Genomic DNA, 22,388 nt, shown 5'->3' on the forward strand with positions numbered 1-22,388 from the left:
TGTTGATATTTTCCCTTACTTCAATGGCAATGTCTGTCTGAATGGATTTGTTTGTAATAAAGCTCAAAGAAAATACAATTTCACGACAAATTCAATAATGGTATTTAGGGAAATTCTGAATGTTTTGTTGAAAAGCAGCATGTAGCACAAGCAGATATCTAATGGGGCCATATGAGAGGGGTGGTTTGAAGAATATAAGCAAAACTTGCAGTACAAAAATCTTAAATTACGAACTCAGAAATTCCTACAGCATATCACTACAGAGAACTGCAATCAGTACATTATCTGAGGCATGTTCAACAAGGAATGCATACAGTATTTACAATTGTCCGCTGCATCAGCCCTGACTAGACTGGTATTTTGGAATGTACATTCCCTACATGAGATAATTAGAATTGACTAATAGTAGTAAATTATGTTGGTTGATGTTTGTTCTCCAATGGCAGGGGCTCTAACAGCCATTACTCTACAACCAGCGGTCTTGTGGCACACGGTAACACACACCACCATAAGCCCTGGGTCTTTTTATGGCACTTACAATAAGTACTTCTATATACAGGTAGCTTAGTGGTTAAGAGCGTTGGGCCAGTAACCAAAGGGCGCTGGTTTGAATCCCCGAGCCGACCAGGTGAAAATTGTCGACATGCCCTTGAGCAAGGTGCTTAATCCTAATTGCTCCTGTAAATCACTCTTATCCAGAGTGTCTGCTGAAGTACTAAATGTCAGACCGTGTACTCTGATTCTTATAATTCAATTGCACCAGAATGATGATGCTGGCTAACAAGTTCTATCATTTTCAAAGTGCAATATTTAGCCTAAGTTGGTATGCCCCTTATTTTGACAATTCATCAGTTATCCAATACAATACCGACATCTCGCTAAGCTGAACATAGTAGCTTTACATTCAAGCAGTAGCCTAACAATATGTGCACACATTTGGTCCAAAACTCTAATAGAATACTGCCCTAGTCAATATGACTGGTGGTAGTTCATATCAGGTGGCTTAAAAGCACAGTACAGCTCCACACAGCAGCTCTCTGAAAAGGCACAAGCATGTTGTCATCCGCTGAAAAACAAATACGCCTAATGTGCTGTACCCCCCACCCCCACCCCCACGCAGTACAAACACGCTCGCACACTTGCACAGACATACACTATCAATAAATAAATAGCTGAAGGTGTATTGGCTGGTCACAGTTCTGTAGAAATAAAGGTTGTTCCCTGAATTGAATACCATTTCAATCTAACACAGTTGGTCCAATAAATTGGGCCAGCAGTAAACAAGTGATGGTGTAATTTGAGTTTCTCTGTGAAAATATATTCCAGTATCTATTATTAGAGCTGAAGAAGATCATATTTTAACCTCATAGGACTATTGCACACGTGGTGAAGATGGAGAAGGACAATTAACAGTTAAAATGCAGACCATCCTTTAATATGGCAAGTCTCTGTCTGGTGGCATCCTTATGTTCATTGCCACCTCTCTAGACTAGATCAATTGAAGTTGGTCTTGCGGAGGTGTCTGTTGGGGATCTCTATAGCGCTGACCTGTAGGGGCCAGGAGCCCCCCATGATGCCAGCCTGGATGGCCACCCCAGTCACCACTGCCAAGTCTGGGTCCACTGAGGTGTTGGGCTCCTTCCCAAAGTATTCACTGATCAGCTTCCTGATCCTAGGGATGCGTGTGGAGCCTCCCACCAGAACTATCTCATCCACCTCCTCCTTCCCCAGGTGGCCCTCGGCCAGCACTGTCTCTACAGGTGCCAGAACCTTCTGAAAGAGGTCGTCGTTCAACTCTTCAAACAGCTCACGGGTGATGACTGCTTGGAAGATAACTGGGATTGGGTCCTTGGCGGGCCCCTGTGGTGGTTTCTTGGGGTCCCCTTGGGGCTCCAGGTGCAGGGTTACCCTGAGGTCGGCGCTGGGCTGCAGGGTGAGGTTGAGTTTGGCAATCTCCACGGCCTGGCGGAGGCGGTGGATGTCCTCTTTGAGGGTGGGGGGAACGCCGTACTGCTGGCGAACCCTCTCCATGGTGTACTGGAACAGCCTCTGGCTGAAGTCCTGCCCCCCCAGCTTGTTGTTACCTAGGAAACAAGGGTCATTCTGAGTCCAATAATACTATTAATATGTTAGTAGTATTGGGATAAATTCAATTTAAATTCATTATCATGTATGGTTTGAATTAGTTGTGCCAATATGAAATGGTCCTCCAACTATACTGAACAAAAATATAAATTTAACATAGTGTTGTTGGTCCCTTGTTTCATGAGCTGAAATAAAAGATCCCAGAAATGTTACATATGCACAAAAAGCTTATTTCATTCAAATTTAGTTTACATCCCTGTTAGTGAGCATTTCTCCTTTGCCAAGATAATACATCCACCTTACAGGTGTGGAATATCAAGAAGGTGATTAAAGAGCATGATCATTACACAGGGGCATCTTGTGCTGGGGACAGACAAAAAAGGCCACTCTAAAATGTGCAGTTTTGGCACACAACACAATGCCACAGATCTCTCATGTTTTAAGTGAGCGTGCAATTGGCTTGCTGACTGCAGGAATGTCCACCAGAGCTGCTGCCAGATAATTTAATGTTAATTTCTCTACTATAAGCCGCCTCTAACGTCATTTTAGAGAATTTGGCAATACGTCCAACCGGCCTCACAACTGCAGACCACAACAGCCAGCTTCTTTACCTGCGGGATCATCTGAGACCAGCCATCCAGACAGCTGATGAAACAGGAGTATTTCTGTCTGTAATAATGTTATTTTGTGGGGGAAACTAATTCTGATTGGCTGCGCCCCTTGCCAGTCATGTGAAATCCATAGAGTAGGGCCTAAAGAATTGATTACAATTGACTGATTTCCTAATATGAACTGTAATCGTTGAAATTGTTGTTTATATTTTTGTTCAGTATACAATATGGCAAATGTTCCACTTGTACTGCCCACTCTTATCCAGAGTGACTTACAGGCCTAATTATGGTTAAGTGCCTTGCTCAAGGGCACATAGACAGATTTTTCACCTAGTCGGCTAGGTGTTGTGATTACTCATGGCCTGCCACCCTACCTACCAGAAGAGAAATTAAAGTGACACCAACTAAACCATGCGTAACTACAACATGATAAGGAGTTGATTAGTGTCCTACCTGCCATGGCTCTGGTGAGGAACATGCCCCCTTGTTTATTGAGCAGAGAGACGTCCAGCGTTCCTCCTCCCAGGTCTACCACCAGTACGTTGAACACATCCACCTTGTGTAACCCATACGCCATCGCTGCAGCCGTGGGCTCGTTGATCACACGCAAGATGTCCAGTCCTGTGTGGTGTAAACAGAACAATCATATGTTAGTTACAGGTCTTACAGAGGGTAGTGTAGATTTGGTCACATCTTTGAATTGGGAGTCCAATATTCTACTCACGCTCTCTCTGTCTATAGAATAAGTAACACAGTTATGAGCATAGAGCAAACACCTAATTACATCAGGGATTGACATTAAAGTCTAAGGTACATGCCCACCAGAATTGTTTAATTAGCTTTTTACATGCAGAAGTGTTATATATTGCCTGCCTTTCAATAGGGCAACCCTTAATGTCAATCCCTGTATGATTAACTGTTTCTTAATGAGAATACAATAAAAACCTAAACAGTGGAAGTCATTCCTGTAGCAGTGTTAACACATCAAATCAGATATTGTATGACTGTTGATACAGTTTTGCCAGACAGAGACTGACCGGCCAGATTGGCAGCCCTGATGGTGTAGTTCCTCTGTCTATCATCAAACTCAGCAGGGACAGAGATCACAGCCCTCTTGATGGGGACACCCAGGTGATGCTCCGCCATCTTCCTCATCTTCAGCAGCAGCCGAGAACTAATGAACTCGGGAGTAACTGTCTGGTTGGTGGTGACCAAGAACTCTGCACTGCCATTGTTATTTATCACCTGAAAGACAGGTATGTTATTACAAATGAAAGACAGCTGTCATTGATATAGCATATTTATACACCTGCAATCACACAGCTTATGCAGCCAAATGCTAATGCTGTATTCAATCATTTTCACTGTGGTGTATTGACTGTCAAAGTAACTAAAGGAGTATGTACTGTACAGTTGAAGTCGGAAGTTTACATACACTTAGGTTGGAGTCATTAAAACTTGTTTTTCAACCACTCCACAAATGTCTTGTTAACAAACTATAGTTTTGGCAAGTCGGTTAGGACATCTACTTTGTGCATAACACAAGTAATTATTCCAGCAATTGTTTACATACACTAAGTTGACTGTGCCTTTAAACAGCTTGGAAAATTCCCGAAAATGATGTCATGGCTTTAGAAGCTTCTGATAGGCTAACTTTCAAATTAGTCAATTGGAGGTGTACCTGTGGATGTATTTCAAGGCCTACCTTCAAACTTAGTGCCTCTTGGCTTGACATAATGGGAAAATCAAAAGAAATCAGCCAAGACCTCAGAAAAAGAATTGTAGACCTCCACAAGTCTGGTTCATCCTTGGGAGCAATTTCAAACGCCTGAAGGTACCACGTTCATCTGTACAAACAATAGTACGCAAGTATAAACACTGTGGGACCACGCATCCATCATACCGCTCAGGAAGGAGACGCATTCTGTCTCCTAGAGATGAACGTATTTTGGTTCGAAAAGTGCAAATCAATCCCAGAACAGCAAAGTACCTTGTGAAGATGCTGGAGGAAACAGGTACAAAAGTATCTATATCCACAGTAAAAACGAATCCTATATCGACATAACCTGAAAGGCCGCTCAGCAAAGAAGAAGCCACTGCTCCAAAACCACCATTAAAAAGCCAGACTACGGTTTGCAACTGCACATGGGGACAAAGATCGTACTTTTTGGAGAAATGTCCTCTGATCTGATGAAATAAAAATAGAACTGTTTGGCCATAATGACCATCGTTATGTTTGGAGGAAAAAGGGGGAGGCTTGCAAGCCGAAGTACACCATCCCAACCGTGAAGCACAGGGGTGGCAGCATCATGCTGTGGGGGTGCTTTTCTGCAGGAGGGACTGGTGCACTTCACAAAATAGATGGCAACATGAGGGAGGAAAATTATGTGGATATATTGAAGCAACATCTCAAGACATCAGTCAGGAAGTTGAAGCTTGGTCACAAATGGGTCTTCCAAATGGACAATGACCCCAAGCATACTTTCAAAGTTGTGGCAAAATGGCTTAATGACAACAAAGTCAAGGTATTGGAGTGGCCATCACAAAGCCCTGACCTCAATCCTATAGAAAATTTGTGCACAGAACTGAAAAAGCGTGTGCGAGCAAGGAGGCCTACAAACCTGACTCAGTTACACCAGCTCTGTCAGGAGAAATGGGCCAAAATTCACCCAATTTATTTGTGGGAAGCTTGTGGAAGGCTACCTGAAACGTTTGACCCAAGTTAAACAATTGAAAGGCAATGCTACCAAATACTAATTGAGTGTATGTAAACTTCTGACACTGGTAATGTGATGAAAGAAATAAAAGCTGAAATAAATTATTCTCTCTTATATTATTCTGACATTTCACATTCTTAAAATTAAGTGGTGATCCTAACTGACCTAAAACAGGGAATTTTTACTAGGATTAAATATCAGGAATTGTGAAAAACTGAGATTAAATGCATTTGGCTAAGGTGTATGTAAACTTCCGACTTTGACGGTATGTACTGTACCTTGAATGGATAGCGAGCACTTTCCTGCTCAAGGAGATCTTGTTCGAATATCTTTCCAATAAACCGCTTGGCATCATAGATGGTGTTTTGAGGATTGTTTTCGGCCAGATCCTGACCCTCGTAACCGGCGAAAACTTCGGTAGGTGTGAACGACACCGCACTAGGGATGCTCTTCCGCCCCTCCACATCACCTATCACCTCCACATCCCCGGTACCCGGGTGGAATACTCCCACTGAGCAGAAAGTGGTCCCCAGATCTAGGCCGATTACTTTTGGTTTCGGTGGAGGCAGATAATGTTGGCCCAGATAGCCAGCTAGAAAAAGAGCCAGAATGACCGATCCTGCGACATGGAAGATATAGAAAAAGACGTGGGTTTAGGTATGGATGTTGTTTACGTAGCTAGCTCGTAATTAGCCTACTTATTTACATATTCACTCAGCGTTGACAGTTTGACACATTTTCAGCTAATTGACTACTAATAATGATTTAGGTATCAACTAACATGCTTGTCAGCCCACTTGCTAGCTAGCTAAACAGCTGGTTACACAACAACAAGCACACGTTACGGTTAAATCTTACTTACCGATCATAGACATTTCCCCAGCCATTGTCAAGTACTGATCCCCCCCGAACTGAGACGTAGTAAAACGTAATCTAGGCTAATATGTTGTCACCGCTTGACGGTCGTCACTAGTTACCACAGCCACTAAGTCATAAACCCCGCCTATTTGTAACATGTATCTTCTTAAAATGTGATTTTAAACCTAACCCTTAGCCACACCGCTAACCTTATGACTAACCATATCCTTCAATTAAGACCAAAAATACATTTTATGTTATCATTAATTTTTACGATATATGATTTTGTGACTGTGGTAACTAGAAGAAACTTCTCGACGGATTCTCCATTCAGAGTCATGTGGACAATCCACAGAACAACACGTCACCATTAAAATGTGGTAAGCATTTTCTGGGTAACGTAGTCCAATCCATTCGTTATCGCTTATATATACACCGGATGAGAAAGCAAAGTAACAAACTTTCCCATGAACACTAGTCATATATGACGTATTGAAATATGTGTTCAGTGTCGCAAAATGTTGATGCTTACAACATTTAGCAATATTGTACAACGCCTTGCTCTCTTCACATTTTGCTTGAAATTATATTATAAATTATACATTCAGTACAAATTAACGGATTAGTTAGACTAATGACAGATGACTCTTGATGCATAAATACTTTATTAATGTCTGACATATTGCAATTACAGTATATTGAGTTCTACAAGTCTGTACATTTTGTTAAACCAGGAATGTTAAAAAATGTATGTACAAACTCCTGCCCACTCACTCACACACACACACACGTTTGTTTTACTATCCTTGTTGGGACCAAACAATTCATTCCCATTAAAAATCATATTTTTCCAAACCCCTAACCTTAAACCTTAACCCCAAGCTTCTAACCCTAATCCCCTAAACCTAAAATAGCCTCCTTCTGGTCCCCACAATGATAGTAAAACCAAACACACGTCATAGTTTCCAGCACAATACACAAAAAAAGCAAGATATCATTTGTCAGAAATATTTTGTCAGGTGTGTCAAACTCATTCCATGGAGGCCCTAGTGACTGCAAGGTTTTGTTTTTTCCCTTTCAATTAAGCCCTAGACAACCAGGTGAGGTGAGTTCCTTACTAATTAGTAACCTTAATTCATCAATCAAGTGCAAGGGAGGAGCGAGAACCTGCAGCTCTCCATAGAATGATCCCTGTGCTTTATGTGAATTAATAGGTTCAACAAAAAGGTTCATAAATGGATGCTTATCAGGAGGAACAAATTCATCGGTTTTAAGAAAAATTGCCTATATTTAACATTTAATTAATGAAATCGCACCTTGTTAAACCAAATACAGACGAGACAAACTTGGTGAGCCATCGTAATTTACAAGTCAAAACGTAATAGTTAATAAACTTTTTATACTGGTATGTTAATTAGGATAGTGCAGCCTATCAGCGTGTGACTGGTTGGCTCTCTGTGTCTTCTTTGCTGTTTTCAGAGCACTCTGATGGAATGAAGCAGCCTGAGTCTCTGGGACAGTCACTCTTCTCCTCCTTCAGGCTGTGTGATGAAGAGGGCTCCTCACTCTCCCTCACATCATCGCCTGTGAACCCAAGAACAAAACAGTCTGGTTGGTTGGATCCTCAGATCCTGCGGGTTGCAAGGTTGGCTGCCCCGACCCAAGTCAATTCAAATTAATTAGGGTTGCAATTCTCACACCACCTAAATGGAATTAAGCTTGATTTAATGACTACATTCCTTCCTGGCTGATAACCTCTGACATGGTAATCCAACAGCCAGTCACGATATCTGGTTCAGCCAGGGTGGCAGTGCCATTGTTTGGTCAGGAACTAGCCCACAGTCACGATATCTGACTTAGCCAGGGCGGCAGTGCCATCTGTTCTGTCCAAAATTAGCCCAAATACACATTTCTGACCTTAATTTAAATGTTATTATGTGAGGACACAAACATTAATACGCTTTATGCTAATTGACCGCATCCTGTTTTGTAAGCAGCTGACAGAAACTGGCTAGTATTGTTCATTTCTTAATCTGGATTGGAGACCTATCTTTCTGTTTCATTTGTGTTTCAGAGCCTTACAGTGGTTTTATAGAGGATTAGAATAGAGGAAGACATTGTGCTCTCTCTGACAGGTGTCAACTCTGCCGGATGGGCACGTCTTAAATGATAGCTGTTATAAGCATCTGCTCATCATAACACACAAAGATCAGGATGTTCCTTTCTGAGCGTAGTGCTGCGTTGCACAAAATGTCTGTGGTACAATTGGCCATTTCCTTTGCCCCAGTAGAAATCCAGTAGGGTTAGGCTACAGTAGAAATTGGTTTTGCTACTCACTCTCTGTATATCTGCAGTCTGCAGCAGCCAGCAGCCTGCCTCTGTGTTCTGGATTCGTCACATTCAGCTCTATAAGGTGTTTCTCCTGCAGGTGCCTCAGGTCCTCTACTGTCTGGTAGCCATTCAGAAGCAGTGCAGATGCATACTCCTGGAATAAACAAGACATAGTTCCATTGTCAATGTCATCTCATCTACCTTTCATAATCTTATACTAATTTGTTCACCTTTTAGTGCTTTAGGTTATGTTTATGCATATTATTATTTATCATAAAAAAAAAAAAAAATTTTTTTGGGGGGGGGGTAATTGAGACAACACCATTCTCAATACTGTGTGTCTGGTAGTGTTGAGGGACACTTGGCATTGTTTTCTCAGTGTAGGTTTCATTGGTTACTGGAAAGAGGAAAGAAAAAATGTGGCTGTATTTGGCAGTCATGGCTGTAACAGGCCATCATGGCTAGATCCAGCTTTTGTCAAATTAACGTTCAAAGACAAGATTCTTAAAATTTTAGCTAACCCTAACCCTTTTCCTAACCTTAACCTAATTCTCCTAACCGGCTAGGTTCATTTTCCAAACATTCTATGAAAAGTCAAATCTGAAGTTAATTTGACAAAAGCTAGATCCCTTCTAGCCATGACCTCTAAGCCCTCACCTCTAGATGAAGACGCTCCAGTAGTTCCAGTAGTGTCTTTGGTCGTGGTCTCTTGCTCATCCTCTGAGGTCTGATTTTTGGCGCCTCCTCCTCTCTCTCTTTCTCCATGAGCATGTCAACGTAGATGAACTTGAAGTTGCCCACTTTGTAGTTCAGCATCCCTGTCCATATGCCCATGGGAGGTTTACTGATGATGCTGATAATGTCTCCAACCTGGCAAGAGACATCAAGAGATTTCATGAATCATGAAACAGCTTTTAACAATGTCGTTCATGACATTTCACATTACCCCAATCTAAAGGCATTATCTTCTGTCTACCTTGAGTTTGAGGGAGTCAGTGTCATATGGGCTGGGAACAAAGTCTGTGTGGACCCGTGCTCTACCACAGAAGTGTCCATTGTAGGAGCCGTCCTCTTCTAGTCTCAGACTGTCTCTGGTACTGGAGCCATTTGAGAGGCAGGCCACACTACCTGAGCCTACAGGAGACAAGACAGACAAGACAGTATGATTACACTGCACAGATTTACTCCTGGACTATGAGCGTGCGTGTAAAAAAAAAAAGTAACCTTTATTTAACTAGGCAAGTCAGTTAACACCAAATTCTTATGTACAATGACGTTCTACCGGGGAACAGTGGGTTAACTGCCTTGTTCAGGGGCACAACGACAGATTTTTACCTTGTCAGCTCGGGGATTTGATCCAGCAACCTTTCAATTACTTGCCCAACGCTCTAACCACTAGGCTACCTGCCACCCCTATGCTTGCGTATCCTTGTGTTGGAGGGAAGGTTACAAGCCTATGATAATATTGTAATATAATAGTAATGATATGGTAATACAATGGTAAAATAAAACGCATGAAAACACATCACATTTGCTTATTCTTCATTTAGAAACGTGTATCTTCATTTACAGACTTGTATGAGGGGAGACATGATTTTGTGTTGACATCCCTGTGGAGAGGACTTACTGGAGGAACTCTGTCTGCTGTACAGGCTCTCCAGAGAGTTGTTGGTCTTTTCAGAGCCTTTCTCTAGAGGACTGCACTCTGTTTCCTCTTCTAGGTCTCTGTCAGTGTCTTCACCCTACATGTGGAAATACAAATGGACAAGCCACTATGTGAGTTAGCCAAACTGATGTTGATTCCTTACTATATACTGTACATAACTGTGCCATTTATATAAGGAAGTGCCATTGAGTTAACAATTCAACATAGACACTTGCAAATACTGACGAGGTTGATGGATACTATTTTGTCACTTAGACCTAATTTCAACACAAATTGAGTCTTGCTTGGCCAGACTTACTAGGGGGCACTATTTTTATTTTGGGAAAAATAACGTTCCCAAAGTAAACCACCTATTTCTCAGGACCAGATGCTAGAATATGCATATAATTCACAGCTTAGGATAGAAAACACTCTAAAGTTTCCAAAACTGTCAAAATATTGTCTGTGAGTATAACAAAACTGATATTGCAGGTGAAAGCTTAAGAAAAATCCAATCAGGAAGTGACTCATGTTTTGAAACCGTTGTGTTCCTATGCACCCATATTGGCCACTGAAAGGGATATCAACCAGATTCCTTTTTCTACGTATTCCCTAAGGTGTCTACAGCATTTTGACGTAGTTTCACACCTTTATGTTGAAGAATCAGCGTAAACGACTACATTGCGTAACTGGCCAGCGGAGGGCTCTTGAGTAAAAGACAGAGGTAGTCATTTTTCCTCTCGCTGCTACTGAAGAGCCAATTGTCCCGGTTGATATATTATCGAATAGATATTTGAAAAACACCTTGAGGATTGATTATAAAAAACATTTGCGATGTTTCTGTCAATATTATGGATATAATTTGTACATTTCTTCGGCGTTGTCGTGACTACTATTTCCGGTGGATTTCTGAACATAATGTGACAAACAAACGGAGGTATTTTGGGTATAAAATAATCTTTATGGAACAAAAGGAACATTTGCTGTCTAACTGGGAGTCTCCTCAGTGAAAACATCCGAAGATGATCAGAGGTAAACGGTTAAATTGATTGCTTTTCTGATTTTCGTGACCAAGCTTCCTGCTGCTAGCTGAACATAATGCTATGCTAGGCTATCGATAAACTTACACAAACGCTTGTCTTGCTTTGGCTGTAAAGCATAATTTCAAAATCTGAGATGACAGGGTGATTAACAAAATGCTAAGCTGTGTTTCACTATATTTCACTTGTGATTTCATGAATATGAATATTTTCTAGTAATATTATTTGACCGTTGCGCTATTTTAATTAGTGTAGTTGATGACAATTCTCCCGGATCCGGGATGGGTAGTTTAAGAGCCTTTAGATGCTTTGATACACTACGCAGAATACTAGGTTCTGTATAGGAGGAAGAGGCAGTCTGTAGTGTGACTCACAGCTTCCTCAGAGAAGATTTTGGAGTGCTTCTTGCCCATCTTCCTGCGCATGGTCAGAGAGATGGCCTTCATCTTCTTCCCCAGGCTGCCTTGTTTGGTCTGATCAGAACTCTCACATCCAGACTCCTCTGCCACTGTTGTTCCATTTTCCTCTAGTCTGGCTGGTGATGGTTGTCTGATGCCCTCAAATCGCCCAAAACTAGTGGAGCGCTGCATGGAGAGATTACAGATGACAGATTGAATGTGTGTTTACTACAGTGGCAGCAGGAGTCAGGACCCAATCTGGGACATTATGCAATGCATGTTGCACCCCCATCCCACCCAATCACTATGTGTTTATGATTTCCTTTTATATGTTTCATATTATGCTAAGGAAGGACCACTTCTGTGGTAATGAATTATGTTCTCCTCCTCCCTTGATTTACAGGAATACTGTGCTATTGTCTTGAGCAATGTGTCTTGAGCCTAGAAGTCTGGCACATGAGGCTACTTGAACTCAATCTGATTTGCACTATGAATTTATCTCTATCATGATGAGCTTGTGAGGTACAGTTAATAGATTTTTCAAAATTTTCATGAACCTAATCTGTCCAAATTCCAGTATTTCCACAATTATATAAAGGAATAATCCCAGTAAATCCCTATTAAAATATCAGAACCACACACTCTACAGCAATCTAGGGAACCTTTTGAGTAATCTTACGGACCCTCCCCCTTTTTACAACTTTGACCATATACAGTTGAAGTCGGAAGTTTACATACACCTTAGCCAAATACATTTATACTCAATTTTCACAATTCCTGACATTTAATTCCAGTAGAAATTCCCTGTTTTAGGTCAGTTAGGATCACCAATTTATTTTCAGAATGTGAAATGTCAGAATAATAGTAGAGAGAATGATTTATTTCAGCTTTTATTTCTTTCATCACATTCCCAGTGGGTCAGAAGTTTACATACACTCAATTAGTATTTGGTAACATTGCCTTTAAATTGTTTAACTTGGGTCAAACGTTTCGGGTAGCCTTCCATAAGCTTCCCACAATAAGTTGGGTGAATATTGGCACTTTCCTCCTGACAGACCTGGTGTAACTGAGTCAGGTTTATAGGCCTCCTTGCTCGCACACGCTTTTTCAGTTCTGCCCACAAATCTTCTATAGGATTGAGGTCAGGGCTTTGTGATGGCCACTCCAATACCTTGACTTTGTTGTTATTAAGCCATTTTGCCACAACTTTGGAAGTATGCTTGGGGTCATTGTCCATTTGGAAGACCCATTTGTGGCCAAGCTTTAACTCAGGACCCAATCTGGGACATTATGCAATGCATGTTGCACCCCCATCCCACCCAATCACTATGTGTTTATGATTTCCTTTTATATGTTTCATATTATGCTAAGGAAGGACCACTTCTGTGGTAATGAATTATGTTCTCCTCCTCCCTTGATTTACAGGAATACTGTGTCTTGAGATGTTGCTTCAATATATCCACATAATTTTCCTCCCTCATGTTGCCATCTATTTTGTGAAGTGCACCAGTCCCTCCTGCAGCAAAGCACCCCCACAACATGATGCTGCCACCGCCGTGCTTCACGGTTAGGATGGTGTTCTTCGGCTTGCAAGCTCCCCCCTTTTTCCTCCAAACATAACGATGGTCATTATGGCCAAGCAGTTCTATTTTTGTTTTAGTGCTAACTATTTCAGGTAGTTTGCACTAAACAGTTAGTTATCAATTCCACACAGTTAGTTATCAATTCAATGTATTTGGACGCGCTACATAGAAGTAATTTGTTTTCACCTACCTTTGGTTTACTGAGCTTTGGTTTGTCTGAAACATTTGAGGCTGCCCTCTGTAGCATTTTGTGTTGTTGTTGGTTTTAGAGTTCAGTCTAATGAAATCTTAAAGAAGCGTATCTGTACTCTGACCAACTCTGATGGTAGCTAAGTGTTAACTGCACTAAACTAACCCAGACTGAATGCTTGACTTCCTCAAAAAGACAGGATGTGACATGTGAGGCAATCAACATTCTGTCTATTACCACGGAATCGGTTTCAGAAGGGGAAAAAACACATTCTGCTAGATAAAAATGTTGTGGTCTCCCTCTGAATTTTTTTTCACTTCTGTTAACACTGTGATGATGGTGATATAATTTTGGAACCTAGTTAACATTTGGGGTTGGGCTACATTTGTTGCATAACTCACACAAGTCAGCATTTTGGGAGGGATATCTTTGCTAATTTATTGGAAATGAAATACATAGATATCAATTTTTTTTAAGTTTTCACACCCCTGAGTCAAAACATGTTAGAATCACATTTGACAGTGATTACAGCTGTGATTCTGTCTAGGTAAATCTCTAAGAGCTTTGCAGACATGGATTGTACAATATTTGGAAATTAGTCATTTTTAAATCCTTCAAGCTCTGTCAAGTTGGTTGTTGATCAATGCTAGACAGCCTTGACATTGATTTCTAAGCCGATATAAGTCAAAGCTCTAACTAGGCCACTCAGGAACATTCAATGTTATCTTGGTAAGCAACTTGTGTATATTTGGCCTTGTGTATCAGGTTATTGTCCTGCTGAAAGGTGAATTTGTCTCCCAGTGTCTGTTGGAAAGCAGACTAAACCAGGGATTCCTTTAGGATTTTGCCTGTGCTTAGCTCTATTCCGTTTCGTTTTATCTTTAAAAAACTCCCTAGTCCTTGCCGATTACAAGCATACCCATAACATGATTCAGCCACTACCATGCTTGAAAATATGAAGAGTGGTATTCATTGATGTGTTTTGTTGGATTTGCCCCAAACATAACGCTTTGTACTCAGGACATAAAGTTAATTTCTTCTAGTGCCTAATTGAAAATAGGATGCATGTTTTGGAATGTTTTCATTATGAACAGGATTCCTTCTTTTCTCTCTATTCACTCTATTAGGGTTAGTATTGTGGAGTAATTACAATGTTGCTGATCCATCTTCCGTTTTCTTGTATCACAGCCATTAAACTCTGTAATTGTTTTAAAGTCACCAATGGCCTCATGGTAAAATCCCTGAGCTGTTTCCTTCCTCTCTGGCAACTGGGTTAAGAAGGACGGCTGTATCTTTGTAGTGACTGGGTCTATTGATACACCATCCAAAGTGTAATGAATATCTTCACCCTGCTCAAAGGGATATTCAATGTCTGTTTTTTTGTTTTTTTACCCATCTACCAATAGGTGCTTTTCTTTGTGAGGCATTGGAAAACCACCCTGGTCTATGTGGTTGAATCTGTGTTTGAAATTCACTTCTCGACTGGGGGACCTTACACATAATTGTATGTGTGGGGTACAGATATGAGGTAGTCATTAAAAAATTGTGTTACACTATTATTTCACACACTTATTATGTGACTTGTTATGTACATTTTTACTCCATAACTTATTTAGGATAGCCATGACAAAGGGGTTGAATACTTATTGACTCAATACATTTCAGCTTTTTCTTTTTTATTCATTTTGTAAAAATGTCTAAAGACATAATCCACTTTGACGTTATGGGTAGTGGTGGAAAAAGTACCTAATTGTTATACTTGAGTAAAAGTAAAGATACCTTAATAGAAAATTACTCAAGTAAAAGTAAAAGTCACCCAGTAAAATACAAGTATTTGGTTTTAAATATACTTAGGTATTAAAAGTACATATAATTGCTAAAACATATCAGTATCAGAAGTAAAAGTATAAACAAATTGTGGGATAAACAATGTTTTGAAACCTTCATCAATGACTGTTATTTGGGTTCAGTTCTTTCCAAAGTTCTTTCACAATGACTGTTATTTGGGTTCAGTTCTTTCCAAAGTTCTTTCACACAAAACATTCCACTAAGAAAAAAAGCAGGATATAGAATTATCAGAAATTATAATGTCATGGTTGAACTTTTCTTTGCTCAAATGTCAAAATCTCAGGTGGTTGGTTTGAGGAAGTGTTGAGGCTATGAACGGCAGACACAGGAAGAGAGGAAGACGGCAACTCTGTGATGTCGAAACAGTTTCCGCTTGATAATCTGCACTCAGTATGGACATTTTACTAAAACAAGCTACTTTTGATCTACTTGATAACATGTTTGACACATTACATGTAATTTACTGCCACATTAAATCAAACATGCTGTGATTATCTTACATTAGGCTATATAAATGGCTATTATAGGATACATTTTGCACATAAAAAAATATGGAATCAGTCAGCATCAATGACCTTTTTAATTCATACTGTGGTTTATAACGTTTTAACAAGCTAGTATGTGGGTTATTGGGTTACAGCAAGCTGTTCTACATGACTTCTTCCTTGCAGTGAAATGTTCCAAACCATTAGTCATTTTCATCATTACTCATAGGCCTCAGCTTGGGGAGTTTTCTGTTGTCTTATACAAAGTAATTAAAGAGAAGCAAACAAACATTCTCCTCACAAATAATGGTCAAATTCACATCAGAAACAAATAAGATAATGAGTTCATGCAGAGGTTGTATAGGCACGTCGTGGTCCTCCTATATATGCATAATCAGTCCTCTGATGTTATAGTGAGGGGATTAAACTACATTTTTAGAATGCAGAACTACAATTGATCAATGGCAAATAAGAGAAAAGGCTATGGACAAAAACATTTCGTAATCCCACACTGCTTGCAATCAGTCATGTTTGTCTCAATCCAGGATTACAGTTTCTAATCTATTTCTTCCGACCTTCCAGGCCGACCCTTGGTAATACTCAGCCGTTTTTCACGTAAGGAGGCTTGGTATTGTTCTTAATTCCAGGCCGACCCTTGGTAATACTCTGCCGCTTTTCACGTAAGGAGGCTTGGAATTGTTCTTAAATGTTGAATGAAATGATTTTTATAAACTAATCCTACATGAAGTCACTAGAGGGCAGCATACGATGGAAATGTACCAACAGTACATACACACGTTTATATTGATTTAGAATTGAACTCCCTACACACTCCTACTGATAAATTAGGAATGTGTCACGCCCTGGTCTTAGTATTTTGTGTTTATATATTTATTTGGTCAGGCCAGGGTGTGACATGGGTTTATTTTGTGTTGTGTTTTTATATTGGGGTTTTAGTAGGTATTGGGATTGTGGCTGAGTAGGGGTGTCTAGCATAGTCTATGGCTGCCTGAGGTTCTCAATCAGAGTCAGGTGATTCTCGTTGTCTCTGATTGGGAACCATATTTAGGTAGCCTGGGTTTCACTGTGTGTTTGTGGGTGATTGTTCCTGTCTTTGTGTTTGCACCAGATAGGGCTGTTTTGGTTTTCATTATTTCATTTCGTAATTTTTTGTAGTTTCTGTATGTATAGGTTTTCCTTCATTAAAATATATCATGAATCATCATCACGCTGCATTTTGGTCCGATCCTTGTTCTACCTCTTCGTCAGAGGAGGAGATAGAAGAGAGCCGTAACAGAATGCTTATTTTTTTCAATTGATGCTGTTGACAGATATAATCCTATATTTTTAGACATGGCACTATTTTCTATATTATAACCCTGTTTATTAGAAAGAAAAATCTGAAATAGCCATATTACGGATTCCTGAAGATAAACATTTGTCCAAATACTAGCTACTCATTTTGCCTAGTTTTGCCTTCAATGGCCTGTAACCCATAGGTGTTGATCCCTCTACAAGAATCAAAGGAGAAGATATATCTATAGGAGCCTACACAATCACAACACTGGAGTAATCTGAAATAATCTGCCCCAATGTCACATAAACCCCAAACAATAGCTTTGTCTCACACAAACCACTCAGAGCATGTGAGTGGTTTGTGGTTTAGGACTGTGGTTTACGGCTGCTAGAATCCTGACTAGAACCAAAGAATTTGATCATATTACTCCAGTGCTAGCCTCCCTACATTGGCTTCCTGTTAAGGCAAGGGCTGATTTCAAGGTTTTACTGCTAACCTACAAAGCATTACATGGGCTTGCTCCTACCTATCTTTCCGATTTGGTCCTGCCGTACATACCTACACGTACGCTACGGTCACAAGACACAGTCCTCCTAATTGTCCCTAGAATTTCTAAGCAAACAGCTGGAGGCAGGGCTTTCTCCTATAGCGATCAATTTTTATGGAAAGGCCTGCCTTTCCATTGTGAGAGACACAGACTCGGTCTCAACCTTTAAGTCTTTATTGAAGACACATCTCTTCAGTAGGTCCTATGATTGAGTGTAGTCTGGCCAAGGAGTGTGAAGGTGAACAGAAAGGCACTGGAGCAACGAACCGCCCTTGCTGTCTCTGCCTGGCCGGTTCCCCTCTCTCCACTGGGATTCTCTCTAACCCTATTACAGGGGCTGAGTTACTGGCTTACTGGTGCTCTTCCATGCCATCCCTAGGAGGGGTGCGTCACTGATGTGATCTTCCTGTCTGGGTTGGCGCCCACCCTTGGGTTGTGCCGTGGCGGAGATCTTTGTGGGCTATACTCGGCCTTGTCTCATGACGGTAAGTTGGTGGTTGAAGATATCCCCCTAGTGGTGTGGGGGCTGTGTTTTGGTAAAGTGGGTGGGGTTATATCCTGCCTGTTTGGCCCTGTCCGGGGATATCATCGGATGGGGCCACAGTGTCTCCTGACCCCTCCTGTCTCAGCCTCCAGTAGTTATGCTGCAGCAGTTTATGTGTTGGGGGCCTAGGGTCAGTCTGTTATATCTGGAGTATTTCTCTTGTCTTATCCGGTGTCCTGTGTGAATTTAAGTATGCTGTCTCTAATTCTCTCTTTCTCTCTTTCTTTCTTACTTTCTCTCTCTCGGTGGACCTGAGCCCTAGGACCATGCCTTAGGAATACCTGGCATGATGATTCCTTGCTGTCCCCAGTCCACCTGGCCGTGCTGCTGCTCCAGTTTCAACTGTTCTGCCTGTGGCTATGTAACCCTGACCTGTTCACCGGACGTGCTACCTGTCCCAGACCTGCTGTTTTCAACTCGCTAGAGACAGCAGGAGCAGTAGAGATACTCTCAATGATCGGCAATGAAAAGCCAACTGATATTTACTCCTGAGGTGCTGACCTGTTGCACCCTCGACAACTACTGTGATTATTATCATTTGACCATGCTTGTCATTTATGAACATTTGAACATCTTGGCCATGTTCTGTTATAATCTCCACCCGGCACAGCCAGAAGAGGACTGGCCACCCCTCATAGCCTGGTTCCTCTCTAGGTTTCTTCCTAGGTTTTGGCCTTTCTAGACCTGCATTGCTTGCTTTCTACACCTGTATTGCTTGCTGTTTGGGGTTTTAGGCTGGGTTTCTGTACAGCACTTTGAGATATCAACTGATGTAAGAAGGGCAATACATAAATACATTTGATTTGATTTGCTCCCTGAATATCACTGATTGGATATACTGCATGTGTAGAAATATCTAAATGAGTGCATGTGAGCACATTCTCTTTCCTAATGTTTGTTTACCCAAACCGTAATATTTTTAGCGGTCACTTACTATGGGTTAAAATAAAACAAATGTTTTGATTTTTTGATTGTTTGGTTCCAAAGCATTTGAAGTAGGGTATAGATTGGAATAAACATGTCCACAAAATTCCCTATCTACTATAACAGATCTACTATATAATCTACTATAACAGATCTACTACATAATCTACTATAATCTACTATAACAGATCTACTATATAATCTACTATAACAGATCTACTATATAATCTACTATAACAGATCTACTACATAATCTACTATAATCTACTATAACATATCTACTATATAATCTACTATAACAGATCTACTACATAATCTACTATAATCTACTATAACAGATCTACTATATAATCTACTATAACAGATCTACTATATAATCTACTATAATCTACTATAACAGATCTGCTATATAATCTACTATAACAGATCTGCTATATCACAGTCTATCACAGTGCAATCCGTTTTATCACCAAAGCCCCATATACTACCCACCATTGCGACCTGTACGCTCTCGTTGGCTGGCCCTCGCTTCATACTCGTCGCCAAACCCACTGGCTCCATGTCATCTACAAGACCCTGCTAGGTAAAGTCCCCCCTTATCTCAGCTCGCTGGTCACCATAGCATCTCCCACCTGTAGCACACGCTCCAGCAGGTATATCTCTCTAGTCACCCCCAAAACCAATTCTTTCTTTGGCCGCCTCTCCTTCCATTTCTCTGCTGCCAATGACTGGAACGAACTACAAAAATCTCTGAAACTGGAAACACTTATCTCCCTCACTAGCTTTAAGCACCAACTGTCAGAGCAGCTCACAGATTACTGCACCTGTACATAGCCCACCTATAATTTAGCCCAAACAACTACCTCTTTCCCAACTGTATTTAATTTTAATTTATTTATTTATTTTGCTCCTTTGCACCCCATTATTTTTTTATTTCTACTTTGCACATTCTTCCATTGCAAAACTACCATTCCAGTATTTTACTTGCTATATTGTATTTACTTTGCCATCATGGCCTTTTTTGCCTTTACCTCCCTTCTCACCTCATTTGCTCACATTGTATATAGACTTGTTTATACTGCATTATTGACTGTATGTTTGTTTTTACTCCATGTGTAACTCTGTGTCGTTTTATCTGTCGAACTGCTTTGCTTTATCTTGGCCAGGTCGCAATTGTAAATGAGAACTTGTTCTCAACTTGCCTACCTGGTTAAATAAAGGTAAAATAAAAATAAATAAAAATAAAATATAATCTACTATAACATATCTACTATATAATCTACTATAACAGATCTACTATATAATCTACTATAACAGATCTGCTATATAATCTACTATAACATATCTACTATATAATCTACTATAACAGATCTACTATATAATCTACTATAACAGATCTACTATATAATCTACTATAACAGATCTACTACATAATCTACTATAATCTACTATAACAGATCTACTATATAATCTACTATAACAGATCTACTACATAATCTACTATAATCTACTATAACAGATCTACTATATAATCTACTATAACAGATCTACTACATAATCTACTATAACAGATCTACTATATAATCTACTATAATCTACTATAACAGATCTGCTATATAATCTACTATAACAGATCTGCTATATCACAGTCTATCACAGTGCAATCCGTTTTATCACCAAAGCCCCATATACTACCCACCATTGCGACCTGTACGCTCTCGTTGGCTGGCCCTCGCTTCATACTCGTCGCCAAACCCACTGGCTCCATGTCATCTACAAGACCCTGCTAGGTAAAGTCCCCCCTTATCTCAGCTCGCTGGTCACCATAGCATCTCCCACCTGTAGCACACGCTCCAGCAGGTATATCTCTCTAGTCACCCCCAAAACCAATTCTTTCTTTGGCCGCCTCTCCTTCCAGTTCTCTGCTGCCAATGACTGGAACGAACTACAAAAATCTCTGAAACTGGAAACACTTATCTCCCTCACTAGCTTTAAGCACCAACTGTCAGAGCAGCTCACAGATTACTGCACCTGTACATAGCCCACCTATAATTTAGCCCAAACAACTACCTCTTTCCCAACTGTATTTAATTTTAATTTATTTATTTATTTTGCTCCTTTGCACCCCATTATTTTTTTATTTCTACTTTGCACATTCTTCCATTGCAAAACTACCATTCCAGTATTTTACTTGCTATATTGTATTTACTTTGCCATCATGGCCTTTTTTGCCTTTACCTCCCTTCTCACCTCATTTGCTCACATTGTATATAGACTTGTTTATACTGCATTATTGACTGTATGTTTGTTTTTACTCCATGTGTAACTCTGTGTCGTTTTATCTGTCGAACTGCTTTGCTTTATCTTGGCCAGGTCGCAATTGTAAATGAGAACTTGTTCTCAACTTGCCTACCTGGTTAAATAAAGGTAAAATAAAATAAATAAAAAAATATATATAATCTACTATAACATATCTACTATATAATCTACTATAACAGATCTACTATATAATCTACTATAACAGATCTGCTATATAATCTACTATAACAGATCTACTATATAATCTACTATAACATATCTACTATATAATCTACTATAACAGATCTGCTATATAATCTACTATAACAGATCTACTATATAATCTACTATAACAGATCTACTATATAATCTACTATAACAGATCTACTATATAATCTACTATAACAGATCTGCTATATAATCTACTATAACATATCTACTATATAATCTACTATAACAGATCTGCTATATAATCTACTATAACAGATCTGCTATATAATCTACTATAACATATCTGCTATATAATCTACTATAACATATCTACTATATAATCTACTATAACAGATCTACTATATAATCTACTATAACAGATCTGCTATATAATCTACTATAACATATCTACTATATAATCTACTATAACAGATCTACTATATAATCTACTATAACAGATCTACTATATAATCTACTATAATCTACTATAACAGATCTACTATATAATCTACTATAACATATCTACTATATAATCTACTATAACAGATCTACTATATAATCTACTGTAATCTACTATAACAGATCTGCTATATAATCTACTATAACATATCTACTATATAATCTACTATAACAGATCTACTATATAATCTACTATAATCTACTATAACAGATCTGCTATATAATCTACTATAATCTACTATAACATATCTACTATATAATCTAATATATCAGATCTACTATATAATCTACTTTAACAGTGTTGTTGTTTTTTTGCCA

The 22,388-nt window shown here is 39.7% G+C and overlaps 2 protein-coding genes across 2 annotated transcripts; both read right to left on the minus strand.

Annotated features, from left to right (window-relative positions):
- Window positions 1-6,382, minus strand: LOC109905841 (heat shock 70 kDa protein 13-like). The gene is made up of 5 exons (XM_020503474.2): window positions 6,276-6,382; window positions 5,692-6,032; window positions 3,734-3,941; window positions 3,150-3,317; window positions 1-2,084 (listed from the first exon to the last, which is right to left on the minus strand). Exons 1-5 carry the CDS (start codon window positions 6,298-6,300, stop codon window positions 1,495-1,497), a joined length of 1,332 nt encoding a protein of 443 aa, XP_020359063.1. The 5' UTR covers window positions 6,301-6,382; the 3' UTR covers window positions 1-1,494.
- Window positions 6,383-6,917: 535 nt separating this feature from the next.
- On the minus strand, window positions 6,918-13,629 carry LOC109905842 (SAM domain-containing protein SAMSN-1-like). The gene is made up of 7 exons (XM_020503475.2): window positions 13,459-13,629; window positions 11,662-11,871; window positions 10,230-10,344; window positions 9,579-9,736; window positions 9,260-9,472; window positions 8,609-8,756; window positions 6,918-7,855 (listed from the first exon to the last, which is right to left on the minus strand). The coding sequence occupies exons 1-7, from the start codon at window positions 13,513-13,515 to the stop codon at window positions 7,704-7,706; spliced, it is 1,053 nt and encodes a 350-aa protein (XP_020359064.1). The 5' UTR covers window positions 13,516-13,629; the 3' UTR covers window positions 6,918-7,703.
- Window positions 13,630-22,388: the final 8,759 nt, after the last annotated feature.

Source organism: Oncorhynchus kisutch, linkage group LG15 (assembly GCF_002021735.2).
Source record: "Oncorhynchus kisutch isolate 150728-3 linkage group LG15, Okis_V2, whole genome shotgun sequence".
Classification (NCBI taxonomy): Eukaryota; Metazoa; Chordata; class Actinopteri; order Salmoniformes; family Salmonidae; genus Oncorhynchus; species Oncorhynchus kisutch.

Bases quoted from the DNA above. Each gene is read 5' to 3' on its own strand.
- LOC109905841 (XM_020503474.2), bottom strand. From the start codon at position 6,300: ATGGCTGGGGAAATGTCTATGATCG. The intron at 3,942-5,691 runs GTACAGTACATA...CCTGTCTTTCAG, and splicing joins GTGCTCGCTATCCATTCAAG to GTGATAAATAACAATGGCAG. The intron at 3,318-3,733 runs GTCAGTCTCTGT...TACACCACACAG, and splicing joins CAGGGCTGCCAATCTGGCCG to GACTGGACATCTTGCGTGTG.
- LOC109905842 (XM_020503475.2), bottom strand. From the start codon at position 13,515: ATGCTACAGAGGGCAGCCTCAAATGTTTCAGACAAACCAAAGCTCAGT. The intron at 10,345-11,661 runs GTGAGTCACACT...TTCCACATGTAG, and splicing joins AAATCTTCTCTGAGGAAGCT to GGTGAAGACACTGACAGAGA. The intron at 9,473-9,578 runs GTAGACAGAAGA...GTCTCTTGCCAG, and splicing joins CTGACTCCCTCAAACTCAAG to GTTGGAGACATTATCAGCAT.